This window comes from Eubalaena glacialis, chromosome 2 (genome assembly GCF_028564815.1).
Source record: "Eubalaena glacialis isolate mEubGla1 chromosome 2, mEubGla1.1.hap2.+ XY, whole genome shotgun sequence".
Classification (NCBI taxonomy): domain Eukaryota; kingdom Metazoa; phylum Chordata; class Mammalia; order Artiodactyla; family Balaenidae; genus Eubalaena; species Eubalaena glacialis.
The window spans coordinates 129,045,785-129,066,146 of record NC_083717.1 but is presented as its reverse complement, the minus strand read 5'-3'; the positions used below and the strand labels follow the sequence as shown (position 1 = coordinate 129,066,146).

At 40.0% G+C, this 20,362-nt stretch overlaps 1 protein-coding gene across 9 annotated transcripts in view; it reads right to left on the bottom strand.

Moving 5' to 3' along the window:
• AKAP6 (A-kinase anchoring protein 6) overlaps positions 1-20,362 on the bottom strand; it is a 570,108-nt gene that overhangs the window by 351,803 nt on the left and 197,943 nt on the right. For all 9 annotated transcript variants that reach the window (XM_061180772.1, XM_061180767.1, XM_061180765.1 and 6 more), the window contains one exon: positions 9,680-10,037. In XM_061180772.1, the coding sequence (XP_061036755.1) occupies positions 9,680-10,003 (324 nt within the window). In that variant the 5' untranslated portion in view covers positions 10,004-10,037. The remainder of the gene's footprint in view (positions 1-9,679; positions 10,038-20,362) is intronic.

Sequence of the window (20,362 nt, the reverse complement as noted above, 5' to 3'; positions counted from 1 at the left end):
TCTGGGAGGATCCCACATGCTGCGGAGCGACTAGGCCCGTGAGCCACAATTACTGAGCCTGAGCGTCTGGAGCCTGTGCTACGCAACAAGAGAGGCCGCGATAGTGAGAGGCCAGCGCACCGCGATGAAGAGTGGCCCCCACTTGCCGCAACTGGAGAAGGCCCTCGCACAGAAATGAAGACCCAACACAGCCATAAATAAATAAATAAATAAAAATTTTTTTAAAAAGTACTGATGCCTAAGTCCAAACCCAGATTCTGATGTAGCTGGTCTACAACATGACCTGGGAAATGGGCTTTTTAAAGCTTCCCAGGAGATTCTACTGTGTAGCCAAGGATGAGAACCACTATCTCTACACATGCCATACCTGGAAATCAATTGATTTGTTAACATTTTTCACTAAAGATATTCATCTCTTGCTCCACCCTCTTCCATGTTAGGATACTAGTAATTCACACCTTACAATTTCACTTTAATTAGATCACGTTTCCCTCTTTTGAGATGTAAAATTTTGAAGTGAAGAGAGTGGGCAAAGTAGCAGAATAACGGAGGGAAACGAAACATCTCTCTAGTTCACGTACTACGAAAAGCCCTACTCAAAGGGACTTTAGGGTTTCATTTACGTCCACACTTCCAAAACCTCACATTCCTATTTGTGATGAATTAAAATACACATAGGTTGGATCTTCTTCTTAAATTAAAAAAAAAAAAAAAAAAAAATGAGCTCCCACCCTCACATCCATTCATCTTAACCATCTAGTACAAGAAAAGCAGAACTATTATCTTATACTTTATAGCCAATAAAATTTCTCACACCTGTAGAAGGATGTGAGGACATTGGAACATATCAGGCATTCAGTGAATGCTACTGAACTAAAAACTCTGTAGGCAAGGGAAGAGTTAACTCATATCCTACCTCTGGGGGTTGCCCCTAGAAATATCTAACTCCCTGAGATCATAAAAACTGATGGCTGCTGTTGCTCAGTGATAGTTCATGCTGACGTTATTTTAAAACCATTTTTTAAGCAACGAATCCCAATAACACTTCTCTAATCAAAATGCTGTTTTCTTCAGACTTTTCTCATTGAACTCATTTTCAAATTCTTTAATAATATTTATTACTTTTCTCTAAACCCTGTTTTCATGGTTTCCTTCAAATTGTGATATCTATGATAATCCTCATTTTCCATGCTATTATTGTTATTTAAAAACTACACAGCTGGACAACCTAGTAAACTTGTTGGGCCACCTCGAAAATTAATGCTCCCATCCTGAGCTCTAAATACATTAGCACATGTGGCTAAGGTTCATGCATACCCAAAGATCTTCCATAATATGTGTCATAAACTACCAAAGTTATTTTTTCCATGTCACCCTTCCCAAGTCTTAACCAAGAGTATTCACATGTAAATATTTTTAAACATGTGCCTGATCTGAGATTTTTAGCTCATCTCCCAAAATCATAATGAAAATATATTAATCATTCAACAATCAAAAAGTATTTATTTAGCACTTGGAGTGTGTGTGGGGGGAGGGGGAGGGGTGGAGAGATTATTACTCAATAATTAAGATCGATTTTTTTCACATAATTGTGTCTCTTACATATCTAAAATTAGCCTTCCAAACATTAAACATTCTTTTTATTTCATCCATTTTTATTGGTCCATGATACCAAATACTCTTACACAACCTAGGCATTAATAATAGGAAAAACTTTTCCACTGTTAATCACCGTACTGACCAATACTCCCAGGACACTTAACAACTAGTATTCAGATTCCCTGAGAAGATACACCCTGAGGAAGACACATCAGCCAAAAGAGAGATTCCAGCCACAAATCTGGGCTTTGGGAAAATAAAAAAATTTAACATCCTCATACCCACCAACAGAGAAATCGGTTTCATTTTCCAGTTTCCTGGGATTTGAAATATACTGTGGGGGGTTGTCATGTGCTCCCATATAAATACAAAAAAATCACGTTGCAAAAGCTGGACCAAGTTACACTTACTTGCATAGTACGTTCCAAAATTAAAATACATATCAAAGATATTGAGGAAAGTTGAGAGCGGTCTAAAGCAGTAACTATCAAAATGTTCTGTCTTGACTCAGAAGAGAAAGACATAAATTTTACATCATGATGAATCATATATATGTATATAACTAAAACCAAGTTTCACAAAATAGTATTTATCCTTACTTCATGTAATTCTATTTCACTGTTTTAGCTCTTTAGTTCATTAAATTGATTTCACAACCACTAACAACTAACCACTGAGAGCTACTTCTTGAAAAACAGCCATCTAAAGAGCAAAGAGGAAAATATTTACTCTTTCTCAGAAACAAAGATATTTGGTCTTTGATCTTAAACTGGTACTTATTTAACCTAAGATACGTTACAAATTGAAAACTACTCAAAGATGTTATAAATTGAACGTTTCAGGCTTTAACACACAGTTTATTAACATTAAGATCAGATCCTCCAAGCCCCAAACTGTTGATGTCAGAAGTTTAGTTCCACTCAGAGTTCCCATTATCAAGAATTTCTGAAACTCCTAGGGTGAGTTTTGGATGTACCCAAGGATCAACCCCGGCTCTTGCTCACTGTCACAGCCAGCCAGACCCTGGACTCTACAGTTGCCACTTTGGTACCTCCTCTGCCACTGCAGGCAGAGCTTGTTATGCTCCAGCAGTGGGAGACAGAGAACATTCTTTCCCTCCTACACCTATGGAACAAGGAGAGGGGAGAAGTCCAGGCGGAGAGTCAGCTGAGACAGGTCTCCCGAGTTACACCCACAGCCCTTTCCCTTCACTGGGTACCCACACTGCCCAGGTGGCTGCTCAAGATGGGTTCCAGAACCGGGAACACACTTTACCGCACACCACTACTCCCCTCCCCTCTGCTCTGAGGCAGACTCCTTGCCCCAGGATGAAGGTGAACCCTCTTTCAAGAGCTCCATCATCCCAGGACTTCCATAGTCCTCAGTCCGTCAGGCACATCTGATGTGACAACCCCAGCTGTGGAGAGGATTCAAGCCTTTTACCCAGGAAGCCCTTCAGACCCCATGTGAGTCACTGGGTATCTGGATTTAACTCCAGATGTCAGGCACATCTCAGTCTGGGTACAGCCCAGTCAGAACGTCTTGTAAACAGAGTCTCTGTTCAACATTCTATCTTTGAGAATCAGGCACAAATCGAAGATACAGACAGAAATTTCACCTGGAGAGTGGAATTTATCTCAAGTGGGTTATTTGGGGAGCTGATTCCAGCAAAGTCACTTCAAGACTTCTATTTGTCATCCAGCCACATCTTTTAGTCTAAGCCTTGCCTCTTTCCTGCTGTCATGTTTCCAGGAATACAAATAATATTCTAAGAAGACTGTTAATCAGGAAGCATGGGTATCTAATTTGCCTATTTAGCACCCAAATACATTCATCCAGAACAGAAGTTGCAGTTAAAGTCAAACCCTTTTAAGGTTCTTGGTCTGGTTTTCCTGCACAGCACAGCCTCTGAATCCAAAGGACAAGGGGGAGGAGGAGAAGGAAAGTTTCTAAAAATGGTTCAGCTGGCTTCTCACACTTATTCCAAAAGAATATCTGGAAGCTAAGAAGCAAAATATGTGGATTACATTTCCTATTTAAAAAATAATGGAAAAAACTACACAGTGTAATATATCACATTGTTTCCATATTTTAATCTTAAAGTGAGATGTTTTTATTTATTCACTCTCTAGAACAATCACCAACCCCCACCCCAATTTTGGGAACTTTATAATAGTGGTTTGTAGGTCCATCCTGGGGGTTACACTAAAACTTCCCCTAAGAACTTGGAAATAAGGTTGGTAAGAATAGTCTCTGATAAATAAACTTTAAGATCAACATAATGACCAGAAGATAAGCAAAGTTACCTTTAAAGAAAAAGAGCAGTTCCAGGCCCTCTAGATCATTGACCAAAATCCTTGCCAAAGAAGGAGTCAAACAGAAAGTGGGGTGGGAGGAAGACCAGCACAGCTACCTAGGCAGAATAGACTCTCCCAGGCAGACTCCCCAGACAAGATGTCCAAGATTCTGAATCACTCGCAGACTCTCCCTGACCCGAGAGTAATGTCCCAAATGCACTTCGGCCTGATTCATCCGACACCATTGTCGTAATTCAATCCTCACCAAGAAGGCTTCCTCCTGTGAATTCCAGTGCAAGCCTGCCTATGGGGAGAGAAGGCACTGACCATACAGATTTGGACTCATCTATCCAACCACAGATATGAACTGAGTTTCCACCAAATGTCCAGCCCTTGCCCTAGGCAACAGGGATACAGTGAAGAATCAGACATTTGAGGTCCTTGGAGCTAATACAAACAAATAAGGAAATTAAAGCTAGTGATAAGAACCATTACAGTAAAGGAAACTATAAACAAGACAAAAAGACAACCCTCAGAATGGGAGAAAATATTTGCAAACAAATCAACAGACAAAGGATTAATCTCCAAAATATATAAACAGCTCATGCAGCTGAATATTAAAAAAAGAAACAACCCAATCCAAAAATGGGCAGAAGACCTAAATAGACATTTCTCCAAAGAAGACATACAGATGGCCAAGAGGCACATGAAAAGATGCTCAACATCACTAATTATTAGAGAAATGCAAATCAAAACTACAATGAGGCATCACCTCACACCAGTCAGAATGGGCATCATCAGAAAATCTACAAACAACAAATGCTAGAGAGGGTGCGGAGAAAAGGGAACCCTCTTGCACTGTTGGTGGGATTGCAAATTGATACAGTCACTATGGAGAACAGTATGGAGGTTCCTTAAAGAACTAAAAATAGAATTACCATATGACCCAGCAATCCCACTACTGGGCATATACCCAGAGAAAACCATAATTCAAAAAGACACATGCACCCCAGTGTTCACTGAAGCACTATTTACAATAGCCAGGTCATGGAAGCAACCTAAATGCCCATCAACAGACGAATGGATAAAGCAGATGTGGTACATATATACAATGGAATATTACTCAGTCACAAAAAGGAACGAAATTGGGTCATTTGTAGAGACATGGACCTAGAGACTGTCATACAGAGTGAAGTAAGACAGAAAGGGAAAAACAAATATCGTATATTAACGCATGTATGTGGAATCCAGAAAAATGGTACAGATGAACCAGTTTGCAAGGCAGAAACAGAGACACAGATGTAGAGAACAAACGTATGGACACCAAGGGGGGAAAGCAGGGGGGTGGGGGGGAAGAACTGGGAGATTGGAATTGACATGTATACACTAATATGTATAAAATAGATAATTAATAAGAACCTGCTGTATAAAAAATAAATAAATAAAATTTTTTTAAAAAACCATCTATCAAGGCATAAAATATTTTCGTCACCTCCCCCAAATTCTTTTATGTTGCTTTTCCTTGCTCTCATCACACTGTTCTGGTTCTTTTTAACCTCAGATTAGTTTTCCCTGTTCTAGAACCTGATATAAATGGAATGCTACAGGATGTATGTACTCTTGCATACTTTTTGTTTTGAGTTTCACCCACATTGTTGCTGATATCTGCAATTTGTGCTGTTTTTATTACTAAATAGCAATCCATTTGTACAAATATAACACAACTTTCTTATTTATTTTCCTCTTGATGGACACCTGAGCTTCAGACAGTTTTTTGCTATTATTTATAAAGCTGATATGAAAATTCTTAAACAAGTCTCTATGAACATATGCTTTCTTTTTCTTGGGTAAATACCTAGGAATGGAATTTCTGAGCTTATGGAATATATATGTCTAACTTTTGAGTAACTGACAGACCTTTTTCAAATATGGTAATAGCACTGAAGAATTTTTGCCATTAACTGAGCTGAATAATGGACTAGATGATTGCTGGGGGAGGAGATGGGTGTTTTAAGAATAGGGATTAGGAACAGCTTCTTTGAGAAAGTGACATTAAATATAAAACCAGAGGGGGAGCCCACCCTGAGCATTTTCCAAAAGCATTTCTCAACTAATTTTTTTTTAAGTTGTACATCAACAGGATGGTAGAGAAAACTGTGATGACAAGATTTAGAACAAGCAATGTGAAAGGGAGTCTGAGGCATGTAGACAAGTTAGGTAAGGGTAGCTCCTTTTTTTGTGCTTGCCTTTCACCGAGCAGAGCACAGGCCCCTCTTTGCTCCCAACCCCTGCTCAACCTTCTCCCAGGTTTGTGCCTCCAGATATTAGAACCTGGCTGCGCCTCTGGCCGACTGCTTGATGAGGATCCAGAATCTGCGAGACAAAGCTAGAGCTAGGCAGAGGAAACAGGAAAAGCTGTGAGGCAAGAACTAGACTAACATTTCTTTTGAACTTTCAATCCGCTTGGAGCTTTATAAACAAGGGGAAAGTAACAGGAGACACTGCAAGAGAAGCAGGCAGGGGCAGAACCACTGGAAGAGGTTTGGGTTTTATTGTAAGCCAACAGGAAGCAAGGGAGTTACATGACTGGATTTACATTTTTAAAAGATCCCATTGGCTGCTGTGTAGAGAATAAACTGCAGGGTAGTAGAAGAGGCTCTAAAAGTAGCCCAGGCAAGCAGTGATGTGGCTTGACTAGGGTGGCAGCAGTAGTATAGGGGAGAAGTGAATGGATTTAGGGCATATTTTGGAGATGGATCCCCAAGACTTGTTAATAGACATATATGTGGGGCATGGAATCACACTTTGGCTTGGCAAAAAAGTGGTGCCTTTTACTGAAATTGGGAAGACGGGGTCGGGGAGGCATTCAGGGCTTTTCAATGGGCATATCAGTTTGAGATGCTCACTAGAGATACAAGATGTCTCTTAGGCAGTTGGGGCTCCTGGGAGAACACTGGGATGGATATATAAATTTAGAAATTATGTGCGCCTAGATGGTCCTTAAAGCCATGGCATTCCCATCCCTGCGATGGTTATTCTTCATAGTAAATTAATAAACTGAATAATTCACCAAGGCATGGAGCCAAGCAGGGATGCCCCATAGGAGATAGCTGGTCTTTCCCCGGCTGGGCCTACCCGTCTGCTTTGCCATACACTTAACGTAAGAGCTGCTTCTACAAGGTTGTTTTGTTGTTGTTTTGATTCCACATATAAAATTCTGTGACCCAGTTTCCCTTTATTCTTGTGGATCAGTGTGGAAATCTGAAGAACTGACATGTATTTAAAATCTTTTTTTTTTTGGTCTTCCCTGGTGGCGCAGTGGTTGGGAATCTGCCTGCCAATGCAGGGGACACGGGGTTCGAGCCCTGGTCTGGGAAGATCCCACATGCTGCGGAGCAACTAGGCCCGTGAGCCGCAACTACTGAGCCTGCGCGTCTGGAGCCTGTGCTCTGCAATAAGAGAGGCCACGATAGTGAGAGGCCCGCGCACCGTGATGAAGAGTGGCCTCCGCTCGCCACAACTAGAGAAAGCCCTCGCGCAGAAACGAAGACCCAACACAGCCAAAAATAAATAAATAAATAATAATTTTAAAAACTTCCTTATTTAAAAAAAAAAAAAATCTTTCTTTTTAATGTATCAAAGTGCTTATTTGGTTAAATAAAAAAATATTACGCAAATAAAGGGGAAACTTAAATAAGCAGATTAGGAGACCAAAACTAAGCCCTTGTGTTAACAAGGCCATAGCTCACTGACCAGAGTTCGTTGACTTAGGGCTTAATGTGGAAGGGCTCTATTATTATAGAATATTCTAGAACATTCAGAGAATGTTGGTTAAGTCACTGGATGAAATAAGCATCAAAAAAAGGAATGATAGAAATCCTAGAATTAAATTAACATAAGACAATTTCACTTTATCCCTTTAACTGCTATTGATTAACTACTATGTGATACTGTGTTGACTTCCTGCCCTCCTGGGGCTCCTTTCTCAACAGGGGAGACAGACCACACTGTGGGACAGAGCTGAATGGAGGCAGTGAGATGCCTTTTGAGTGAGGTGAGAAGGTGATAGGCAGTTCCAATGAGAAAAAGAAGCAAATTGCCCTACAGGGGATTTCTCAACACTAAACATAATCCTGGTTGACTGTACAAAAACTTTTACATTCCTATTTGGAATTAAAATTTAAGTTTTCACTTAAGTACTATTGATATAATTAAATGAAGTTAGTTGACACATTGTTTTCAGACACCCTTAGCATTTTTAGTGCAATCTTCTAAAGATATTTCCATTCCCCCCCTTCTCCTTTATCGTTTACCACCTTTTCTGTGTAAATCTGAAAGATTTTAGAGAGCAACAGTCATCTTTCCTTGCAAACCCAATCCTATATTTCCTTTTTGGGAGCCACATAAGTAAGTGCAACATTAGAGGGAACGGAGGAGGGGGTGGGGTGCTGCGGAGCCCTCTGACTCCCATCTCACTGCAGCCTGGAGGAGCTGGGGAGCCGCTCCTCTGATTAAAGGGACTATGTTGCAGGAACTGAGAGACACCACTCCCTGCTGCCACAGTGGGGAAACCAGTCGGGTTGGCGTTCCATTAAAGCTGGCTCCTAGCCACCTCTGATACCTTTCGTGCTTGCTCCTTCCCGAGAACCCAAAGAAAGAAGACCACCCAGGCCTGCTCAACCTGGGAGAAGCCCAGCCACCTTGGCATTCTGGCCCTTTTGTTTTTTCTCTCTCTCCAACCCCTTCCTTCCCTTTCTTGGACACTCTCTCTCATGGGGCAGCTGGGCCCAGGATCTGCTGAACCAGCCTGGGAAGGCTAAGCCAGCTCTGCTCTAGCCTTTGGGGCACATAACGCTCTCTTAATTGTCCTTTCCTCTCACGCTGATGGCTGCATCTTATAAGTCATTTAAGTATTAAGATGCAAGAATCTGTTTGGTCTTTGGTTTCAGATCATTTAAAATGAACCAGCTGAGGTCGAGGAATTCTCCTTAGGATCTCATCTAACTGACTAGAAATTAACATTGGGGTTTGGGGCCAATGTCCTAATTGGTTATAAATCTGCCCTGCTTTGCCCACCATTGACCTGAGCATGTATTTCCCTCGGGGACCCAGAAGAGAGAAGTGGCTATGGCAGGGCAAGATTCACGGTATTTTGGGGTCCCTAGGCCAAAATCTCTATTAATAGCACTCTTTACTAGCATCTCCGTCTCATTATTATCAACGGTCAGGCTTTTTAAGGGCTCTCTAAAAGTCACACACATTTTTTTAATGTCTAAACTTTAGATGAGTTGTTATAAAAGCACCTTTGTTCTGCATGATGTACTCATTCTAAAAGGAGAACACCGCCCTTCTCCATCATGCCAGAACCCACTGTTTGCCACAAAGGCAGCATCAACTTCAACAGAAGTTAGTAATCACATACATATACAATCACTGCTCAGTTTGATTTTTTACCTGTGAGCGTCTTTATTAAACCTTTTGTAATATTTTTATTCTTTACTACTGATTTCTATGACATTGCACAAAAATGCCACCTCCCATTTTTCCTCACTTCTCCACATTATCCCCTGAGGTCAGTTTTATTCTAGATGTTTAGCCCACAAAGTAAAACCAGGAAAGAATTCCACCCATGTTTACCTACAAAAATAATGGTTTCAAACCTGTTATTCTGTTTTTCTTCTTGGATGCTTTCTCCTTGAGAATCACAGAACTCAGGCTCTAGGCACCACAGCCACCTTCAGACTTCTGTCTGGAAGGGACCTGAGCCCAGAGACCTTCCTTACCTTTAGTTGAACTAAATGCACATCCACATGCTTGCTGTCCGAGTCCTGCTGGACTGAATAGGTTAGGTCTCGGACCCTCTCTGAGGTCATCCGGAGCCAGGTCTCAATTTCAGGTAAGTGGAGGACAATCTTCCAGTCGGCCCCTGTATGCAGTGGGGGTGGCTTTTCGTACTGCTGGTCAGAATCCATGTCTTTCATCGCCTCTTCTCCCTCACCCTGCTCCACAGTGGGTGTCAAGTTGATGGCCATCGGTGAAGCATCAGTAGCCATGGGATCCAGGTCCTGTGACCTCAGAGGGGAAAGTGTCACGCTCATGGTTAACATGGAGAAGTCTAAGCCTTACTTCTTTCCAAAACAGCTGAAAGGCAAGAGGAAAAAAGAAAGCAAAAGTCAGACAAGATTCCCAAATAAAGGAATGGTACTTCGCAGAAGAAACAAGATTTCTAAATTAAGCCAAGTTTCTAAATTAAGAAACCATAGCTCATAACAAAAACAGAAAGAGGTGTTTTGAGTTTCTACCAACTAGACCCAAGACCCAGCATTTATCCAGCGATTTCTAAGCTATTGGAAGCGTCCTACCTATACTGGTTCAATAGGAACACAAAACGGTGTGGTACTGCCTATCCCAACATCCATTCTCGCCTCATTCCTTAATAACAAATTCCTGATTTTCAGCTGTGCATATTCCTGCCAAGAATTTAAAACTATATTCCCTATCTCCATCGGAGCTCACTGTGGTCATGTGGCTAAGTTCTGACCAATGAAGTGTACGGTTTCTTTTTAAGATAAAGTTGATTAGTTTACTAATGATCTAGCTATGTAATTTATCTTTCTTCTGTAACCAGTCTGATATAAAATAACAACTTTTAGGATCTTGTACTTTGAACACTTTAAATAGACATTATTTTTAGTTTCAGGAGAAACTTCTTCTACTCAAGGCAATGGGCTTCTTTTCCTTTTCTAAGTCTTTTTCTAGTTCTATACATTCAAGTTAGTTTATAGCCCCATTCCTCCAAAGATGAAAGGCGGCTGATCAAAATATGAAATTAAATGTGATTGTCAGAAAGTAGCTATATTTCTTTATATTCTTAAGATTAACTTAATAACAAAAACAAAATTATTTTACCTACAAACGTGGAAGGGAAAAGTCAAGAAAGCTCCCAGTTTGACTAGGAATATGTAACCTTCCATACAGGAATGAGCACAGGGAATAAAAAGACTTGTTGAATTGACAAAAGCCTTAAGAATAAGTTATTCTTATGATATATTATTTTCAGAAGCCTTCTAATGCTGTAGCATACTGCCTCTCCCCCAATTTCTTGAGCATTTTATTTTTAAATTAAATGATAAGGGGGTTTACAGATGAATTTTTGAAAACAAAAGTTATTTGGAAAGAGCAAAATATTATGTCATAAGGTAAGTTTATCACTTTGGTACCTGCCTTAGAGAATGGTTTTAGGCTTCAACAGCTTTCTACACTTGATTGCAAGAGGGAGAAGTCCACGCCCCACATTTTTAACCACCCTTGCATACAGTCTTTAATATAACAATAATACTAGACTTGACTATTTTTTAAAACCAATTAGAAGATATCAAAATTTCACTGGGAGGGATGAAACTCCAGGAAGAGTGAGCTACCACACTACTTCTTAATAAACCATACCCTAGTCTCAGTCTCTGATTCTGATTTCCAAAAGCACTTTAAAAATTTTAATCAATTCACTGCCTTCTGGGATGGTGAATCACTATTTAGAATCACTGTCCCAGAGAAGGAATCTGATACACAAAGGTTAATAAAGGTTTTTAGTGCAAGGCAAAGAACTAGTAATGAAGAAGTCACTGGTTTCACAGTGGTTCCCTCTTCTAAGAAACTAGACTCAACCAAACCAGAAAACTAAGTGCCAGGGCAGTGTAAAATGAACTGTTTCACCTTCACCCACACACTCACTCACCTCCAAGCCCCTACCTAAGAGCCCTGTACAACTGAAAAACAATGCTTGGTCACTGTGTTTTCTCTGAAACCCCTAAATCGAGGCAAGGCCTCCTCTGAAATACATATCTTACTGTAAACTAAAGAACATACCAAACAATTGGCTCAATGTAATTTATATCCCAACATACATTTCTATATATACTATCAGGCTGTGCACCAGGCAGGCACAGTGCAGTTTTGTGTGGTTTGGAGCAAGATGCTCCACATTTATGGGTCTCAGTTTCCTCATCTGTAAAATGACAAAATTGGACTAAATGATCAGTAAGATTCCATCTGACCATAAGAATCTGTAATTACCTAGGGTTATTTATCCAGAGATTTCTAAGCTATTAGAAGCATCCTACCTATACTGAGAGCTATGTAGATACTAAATGATGGACCTCCATTTCACCAAAGCAGGCAAACAGCATCAATATTTGTCCTACTTAATGGAAAGAAATAAATTATTACCATGCAAACACATTTTGTAAATCATTATTTACACATTATATGTTGCTAATTCTTTCCAGAGGAATAAATATGGGAGATTCTTCCCTCTGGGAGTTTGCACTTAAGACTGATAACACAGATGTGGTTATATATGCAGAGGACAAATAGAATAAAATAAAAACATTAAACAAAAATGTAGCTGGTGTGCATCACACATGAGTAAAGGGCAATGAAACCTTATATTCAAGCTGCCAAGGCAAAAGTTACCTGCATCTACAAAATTTCAACCTGCATGTGATGTTTCCATATTTAGCTGATCAGACTGTAAACGAGAGAATTTCCATAACCCAAAACAGTGAAGCAAAGCAACACTTTATTCAAGTTTTATTTCAACTTCTGTCTATTTACTTTCCTTCACATACAGCTTTGTCCCTGGGGAAGGAATACCGCATGTGTCATAACAGCATAGCAAGCCCAGGAAGTGGCATAAAATTGATTAATTACCCATTTTCATGGAAACTAATTACTATAAACATTTAATTTTCCATTCCAGTAGTTCACATTTAGATGTACCACCCATGGATAACCAACCTGTATTTCTGATTTTCACAAAAGCACATCTCATTTCCAAGATAAATTTCTACTTTAAAGGAAAACTGCCTCATATTGTAGAGATCTACAATAACAATCTTTGTGTGTATTTTTCCTGCCCTTATCATGACTATTCAAGCTTGCTTTCCCATCAAATTAATTACTCCATTTGAATGCAAACAAATAGTAGGAAATTCAACACAACTCTATATATTCTTCTAAATTCTAAGTTTTGTATTTTTTTTTTTAACAAGGATCCATGCAATAAGATTCCTTTCTAGTCACAGAGAAATTTGGAAAAAAAAAAAAAGCCAGTAGACAACAACTTCTGACGATGCAAATGAAGCACTGATTCAAGTACATACAGATACCCATGCAGTTACATCTCTGGCTGCAAAGCTGCATGAGAGGCGTGATCAACCAGCTTTTTGGAACCCAATGACCTCCTGTTCCCCACCCACCCCCCTGCCCCCATCAAATGCTTATCTGTGGCCACGTTTCCAGCATTAGAGATAATACCACCTTTAACCCAGCTGCTGTTAAAAATAACATAGATCAAATCCTTTCCTTTCCACAAACCCAAAGAAGATTCAACATTTAAAGCGCAAAAGCCAAAAGCAGTAAAGATTTTAAAGGTTTTTTAAAAAAAATTTGTGGTAAGGCTTTTCTCACCACACTCTGTTTATCCTCCTACAGAAACAGAAGAAACATACCATGGCTTGCTTACTAACCAAGGACTGGTGCAGCTACCTCCCTGACAGTCCACAAATTTTCAGTTGAAACCTGACATTAGCAGAATACATTCAATTTGAATAAGACATTTAAATCAGGAGCATGTTCTTCGACCAAACTAGGAAGCAAAAAATGCAGCTACACACCCATCAAAACTGCCCACCTCTTTCTCCCTTCTCTTGTGATTGTCTCTCTTAAATAAAAGGACAGAAAAGCTGGAAATCAGCTGACTGTACTCACTGTAAATGCTTTTGTCCCTAAAGGTCCTTCAGGATTAAGTGCCTGGCTCCTCCTCCTCTCCCCCCTCGGGTTCTCTTCTTGTAGCCAAACAAGATAAAGGCCGGTATCAGGGCTGCTTCATGCCAGCAGGACACTGGTGAGTCTGTAGGGCACCAGCTTCAAATGCCCTTAGTGGCCTAAATCTCTTGCAAAGAGAGGGCTACTACACTGTCCCTATTTGGAAGCTAATCTATAAGCTCCAGGCTTGTGAGGTTATAGGCTGGGCTTTTGCAGCGGTGATAAGTGAGTTAAGAAAAAGGAGACAGTTGCCAAAACAAGGATCACTATGGAAAAGAGTATTTGGGTAGACAGAGCACAGTCAGGCACAGTTCAGAAGAACCAAGACTGTATACCCCAAAACTGAGCAAATCCTAAAGCAGGATAAATTTTAAAATGTATAAATAAATTAATAGTACTATAGTAACATAACCAGCTGACAAAGTCAATCTGAGCTAAATGCATTCAAGCCCTCTCTCTTTTCTTAGGAAGAAACTGTTCTTTCCAAACAAGAGCATCTTCATGTGTATAGTTTGAGAGGTAGTCTTATCATCATGTAAATCACCCCCAAACCTAAATACTTACTCTCAATCTTTCTGTGCTCTGCTTACTGCCCCCAAAATGAGAGACTAAAGCATAATTCAGGCCAAATTAACGAATCTGCTTGCTACAAAGGACACGTTACAAAACTGGGGTAGAGAAAATTAAGTTAGGCATCACTAAGTGTGCTTTTTTTTCTCTTGCTTCTTTTTTTTCTTTCATATTCTCATAATCATTCTTCACAGAACCTATCCACAGAGACTGAATTTTGAAAGGGAAAAAAAAGTTCCACTGGAATGTTTTGAATTTTGTCTCTGGCTAGCTCTCATGCTTTGACTGCATTAAGGAAAAATAAATGAACTCAAGAGGTGCACCCTATATCCGATTCCAGGACTCTACAATCGGGCTCTACAAAAAAACCCACAAAAACAAGCTTAATAAATTGCTTAATTAAATGTCGCAGTCTAGCCAGATGAATGAGGCTCTAATTCATCACCTAGTTTTAAATCTTGCTGCCTGTCTTACTCTCTGGCCTCTTGTGAGGTCAAGGGTTGGGAAACTTTAAATGGCTTTAAGCTTTTTAAGAGGAGAGCCAAAGAATTCCTACAAAATATTAAGTTAAATTTGTACTTAGGGGAAAAAAGAGTGAGTGGCTTTTGTAAGATGCTCTAAGGAAGTTTCCATAATCACTGATTCCTCCTTCTCCTTGGCCCTCTTCTCCTCCCAGCCCCACGCCCTCCAGCACTCATCTGGAGTACCACTGATAAGTGAGATCACTGTGGTAACCCCAGATTAGGCTCACTTTCTAATCCTCCTGCCATAACAGAGCAGCCTGCAAGTGGATGTCAGTGAGAAGAAAAATCTCAAGCTTTAAGTGCACAGGCTTGGGGAGCAGGGAAGGGAGTGAACACAGCATGTAAATACAGGGGCCCAGACAGATTTCTACAATTTAAAAGACCTTGGTGTTATCACTGATGTTCCCCCCAACACTTTCCCCCTTTACTATATCCTTTTGTATGGCTGTCCCCTCAGGCAAATGGCTGATTACATCCGGTTAATCACACAGAGACCAAGCACCCTCTCCTGGGTCTCTCCTCAATCACTGCTAACTCCCTTGCCCAGAGCATAGGGTCTTCTGTCACCCATAACACACTTCATCAATCATCTTCCTTGCTCAAACCGTCCATCCTCCTACTACGTGCCCCCCACTCCCCCGTATTATTCAGATCCTTCACCTGTGGCGTGGATACCCAGATTGACTCAGTTAGTCATCACACCTCCCATGTCTTCCTTCCACCACTACAGTGGTCAGCTCCATCACTCAGAGATTCATTTGGCTGCATCACCCCACTTGGGCTGGGGGTAAGAAATATGAACACTCATCAGCTGCAAATGGTGCCCATGGTCATGAATGTGTGGATCTGGACTCAGTGACGCTAATGAGCGTTCACATTTCTTACCCCCACCTCAGGTTGCTAATAATCACCTTTGAGCATTAGGCAGCCACCTTTCTGTCATTCAAGAAAATGTCTTGGGAAGAACTGGATTTGTAAAACTAATACATAATTTATACAGTTGTTACTTTTGTCAATGTTATTGATACAAAGAAAATGAAACAAGATTCATTTCAAATCAGCTGACATTACTGAGAATCAACTATATATAAGGCATTATGTATATATATGACTCATCAGATTTACTTTCAAGGAAATTATAATTTAATGGGGACAATTTCCCTCCCTCCACTCTCCCCTAACACACACACACACACACACACACACACACACACACACTCATCTACTGATACCTATTACACAGGCAGGATGTGGGCAAACAAAGCCCTGTGAGGCCCCAGTGGAATGGCATTAATCCTGGATGGAGGAAAGATAAGGAAGAACCTTTACTGAAGAAGGAAACATTTGAGAGGAGCTTGTAAAAATGGCTATGATTTAGATGGGCAGAAAGAGAAGGGAGATGGGGAAAGAATTCCAGGCTGGGAGAAATATATGGACAAAGATACCAAGAAGTTGGGAGAATCAGCAAATAATTCAGTGTTGAGAGGAATTGGGAGCTTGATGGGAACCAGAAACAGATAAGGCTATAAGGTAAGTTGCAGCCATGTTATAAGAGGGCTTTGAACACCATACTATGGAGGTTGGAATGAGTCTCCAGGGATCAGGAACTCTAAAAAGACTGCAAAAGAAGAGAAATAGAATTACAGTTGTTTGCTATAATGAGACAGAAAAATCAATATACAAACTCTTATTTACCAAGAAAATGAAAGGAGAAATCAGCATTATGAGAGAATCAACATCTTCTTTTCCAGGCAGACTTCATCAATATAAAATGTAAGGTTAAAAACTTCTTTATAGCCCATAAAAAAACAGAAAGAGAGACTGATTCAGATCTAGAAGTCTGACTTTTAGATAAGAGTGATTAAAGGAGTTCTGTGCTCTGTTCTACTTACTCCATTAAATATAAAAAGAGTTCTCCATTTTTAGCTCTCCATCAACCCTAGCATCATAGATTTGAAGTGGAAAAAATTTTAGGATCATTTTATGCAATGTTTTCATGTTTCTTCTTGTTCTAAAAAGTTTTAATTAATTAAAAAGTAATATATATTAATTCAAACATTGTAAAAATAGATAACACTGAAGTTAAAAGATCCTCCTCTATCCCAATATTCTCATCCCCAGTCAATAAGTGATAAGAGGTTATTTATCTTTCGTGCCCTCAATATGTAAAGTAGAAAGGAAATGAGCCCTAAAAGAAAAGTTGTCTTTAAAGATTCTGAAGCCTAAATTAGTTGGTTATCTCTACTAATGAAGCAATATAGAAGTGTTTGCTAATGCAGTGTTTATTTACCAGGTATTAATAGGTATTCTACAAAAAGTTGCCACTGACAAATAAATTGACAGAGTGCTAGGCAACTTCTGGGAAGAGACAGCCAACTGAATATATGTGTCTAATTTGGCTCCCTCCAGAAACCTCACTAACACTACTGCAGAGTGGTTTTAGTTTGAAATTTGTTTTTTGGTTTTTTTTTTAAGTATAAACACTCAAGAATGGGAGGAAAAATAGTAATATTTTTGGAAGCTGAAAATCAGATGAACAAGTGATAAATGCCTTAGCCAACCCAAGAAAACAAAATCCTAAACCAACGGCACAGAGAGCAAAGAACCAACCTGAATTTACTTCAGAATTCTTTAAGTATTTTGAAATTGCTGGAACCAGATACCTCTGGAACTGGAGATGGAAAAGTATGTAGTGAAAAATTAACTTTACCCAAAAAAAAGTCTGGCCTTTGTTCCAACTCCTAAGAGGTAACCTCTAAACTTTCAGAATTTCCTGAGTGATAGGATTATTTTTGTTGTTCATGGTGGGCCCCTCAGATGACACCTAATAGTCTATACTAACAAGGTGATGCATGATGGGGGCTAGCCAGACAGAAAGACCATTCATGTAATTAGAGGGTTGGGGCTTTGAGCAACCACATGGGCAAAGATTCAATCATTCATGTCTAAGTAATGAAGCCCCAATAAGAACTAGGACACTGAAGCTCAAGCAAACTTCCAAAGTTGGCAATACCCCATGAGTATTGTCACACACCAAGGGCAAGAGGTAATGCATCCCTAAGGACATGGAAGCTTTGTGTTGGGAAACTTCTCAGTCCCAGATTCCACCCTATGTGTTTCTTCCTTTGGCTGGTTCTGATTTGTACCCTTTTGGTATAATAAAACTACAGTTGTAAGTACAGCACTTTCCTGAGCTCTGTGAGTTGATCTATCAAATTATCAAATCTGAAGGAATCTGTGAGAACCTCCAAATTTATCATTAGCTAGTCTCATGTGAGGACAGCCCTGGAGACCCCTGAACTTGCAGCTGGTGTCAGAAGTCTTGGGCAAACTAGACAGTCTTGGAGGACTGTACCCTTAACCTCAAGTTTGGCCTAACTCTGGGTAAAGGGGCAATGATACATTGAGAAGATTAATTCTGATTAAAAAATGTTTAGAAGCAGCTAGTATTCTAGGTCTTTCCTTACTCTGTGTTGCTGGGTAGGTGCACCCACTCCAATTCTAGAGGTTTATTCTCCAGAAAGAATCAAAGGATCTCTGGACTTAGGGACTCTGGGCAGTTGAGTATAGAGGTACCTTGAAAATAGGTGAATTAAGTTAACATAGGCATTCTGAGTGCTGAGACCACCCCCAGTCCTCTTCCACAACTTGACTCTCTAAATCCTTTATCCTCCAGTTAGCAGACTAGAGACCACCCCCCCTAAGGAGATCTGATCAGTCCAAGAAGACATGATACTGAAAATTGGCATATCCAGCTCACCCTACAATGACATTCAGTCAATAGGCCTACCCACACACTCAGAGCATTCAATCAGCTTTCTAGTCTCCTACTCTTAAATATGATCAGGCAGTCAAGGATTAGCAGAGATTAAGGGAAAACTCTAATTTGGATAACAGGCCCAAAGGAAGCAAACAAAAAACCTCAACCTGGAGGAAACAGATTATGCAAGGAGAAGATGATTTTGGTGAAAAAGAAAAATTATCAGAGATAAGCTATTGCATCCATGAAACAAGAACAGAATTTTATTTTTTAAAAGAAATATTTATAGAACAAAAAAAAATTTTGGCAAAATAAAAACATGATAGCAAAAAGGGAAATCTCAATACAATGGCTGAAAATAAAGTTGAGGAAATCTCACAGAAAGTAAAGAAAAAGATAAATAGACAAAAATTAGGAGAGAAAGATAATTAGTGACCAATCCAGGAGGTCCAACACCTGAAGACTAGGAGTCCCTGAAGGCAAAAGGGAAGAGAAAGGAAAATATCATTAATAAAATCTTTTAAGAAATGAAGGACGTGAGTCTCTACATTAAAAAGACCCATCTTGTGTATGAAAATAGACTCACACTAAGGCACTTTATTGAAATCCCAGAATATTAGGAAAATAAGATTTGGGTTAGAGGTAGAGGTATATACAAAGAATTATAAATTAGATTGCTTTGGATTTCTCAACAGTAACTGTGATACTGTGATTTATAATAAAAATATATATTTGGTCTTTGTTCCCATTTCTGGCATAGAGCTTCTAAAACTCTTGGAAAGTCCAAAGCACAAAAGCAATGAGAGCATCTTTTGTTATGGTATTTGTTCTTTTGTCCTCAGTTCCTGAAATAGCTCCAGAGCCATAATGGTGAAAGGAGTCTTGTTATTCTTATAAGCCCCTTTCAACCACACCTGAGTTTATGTTAATAAGGTGACTTCCAGAAAGGATGGGGGCTGATTGCCAGGGAAACCAACCCTGATTAGGAGGTTGGAACTTTTGGTCCCACCCCCCCAACCTCTGGGGAGAAGAGTGAGGCTGGAGGTTGAATCAGTCACCAATGCCAATGATTTAATTAATCATGCCTGTGCAATAAAGCCTCCATAAAAACCCAAAAGGACAGGCTGTGGAGAGCCACAAGACTGGTGAACAAGAATGCATCCACATGCTGGGTAGGTGGTATGCCCCAAACTCCACAGACAGAAGCTTCTATGCTCGGGATCCTTCTGGACCCTGTCCTATATATCTCTTTATCTGATCATTCATTCGTATCCTTTAATATCCTTTGTAACAAACTGGTAATCTAGTAAGTAACCTGTTTTCCTCAGTTCTGTGAGTAGCTCTAATAAATTAATCGAACCTGAGGAGGGGGTCATGGGAACATGAGGAGGGGGGTGATTTATAGCCAGTCAGTCAGATCCACAGGAAACAATCTGGATTTGCAATTGGTACCTGAAGTGGGTAGGGGGAGGGGGGCAGTCCTGTGGGACTGAGCCCTTAACAGGTGGGATCTGACACTATTTTCAGGCAGACAGTTAAATTATAGGACACCAAGCTGGTATCACTGAGTCGCTTGGTGTGGGAAAAACCACCACACATTTGGTGATGAGAAATGCCAAAAGTGAAGAAGAGTACTGAGAGCGGAAGAGACACACAGGAGTGTGATCTTCCATAAGAGCAACATTGGAGGCTAAAAGACAATTGTTTTCCTCGAGAAGGAAAAAGAGGGGACTTCCCTGGCAGTCTTCCCACTGCAGGGGGCATGGGTTCGATCCCTGATGAAGGAA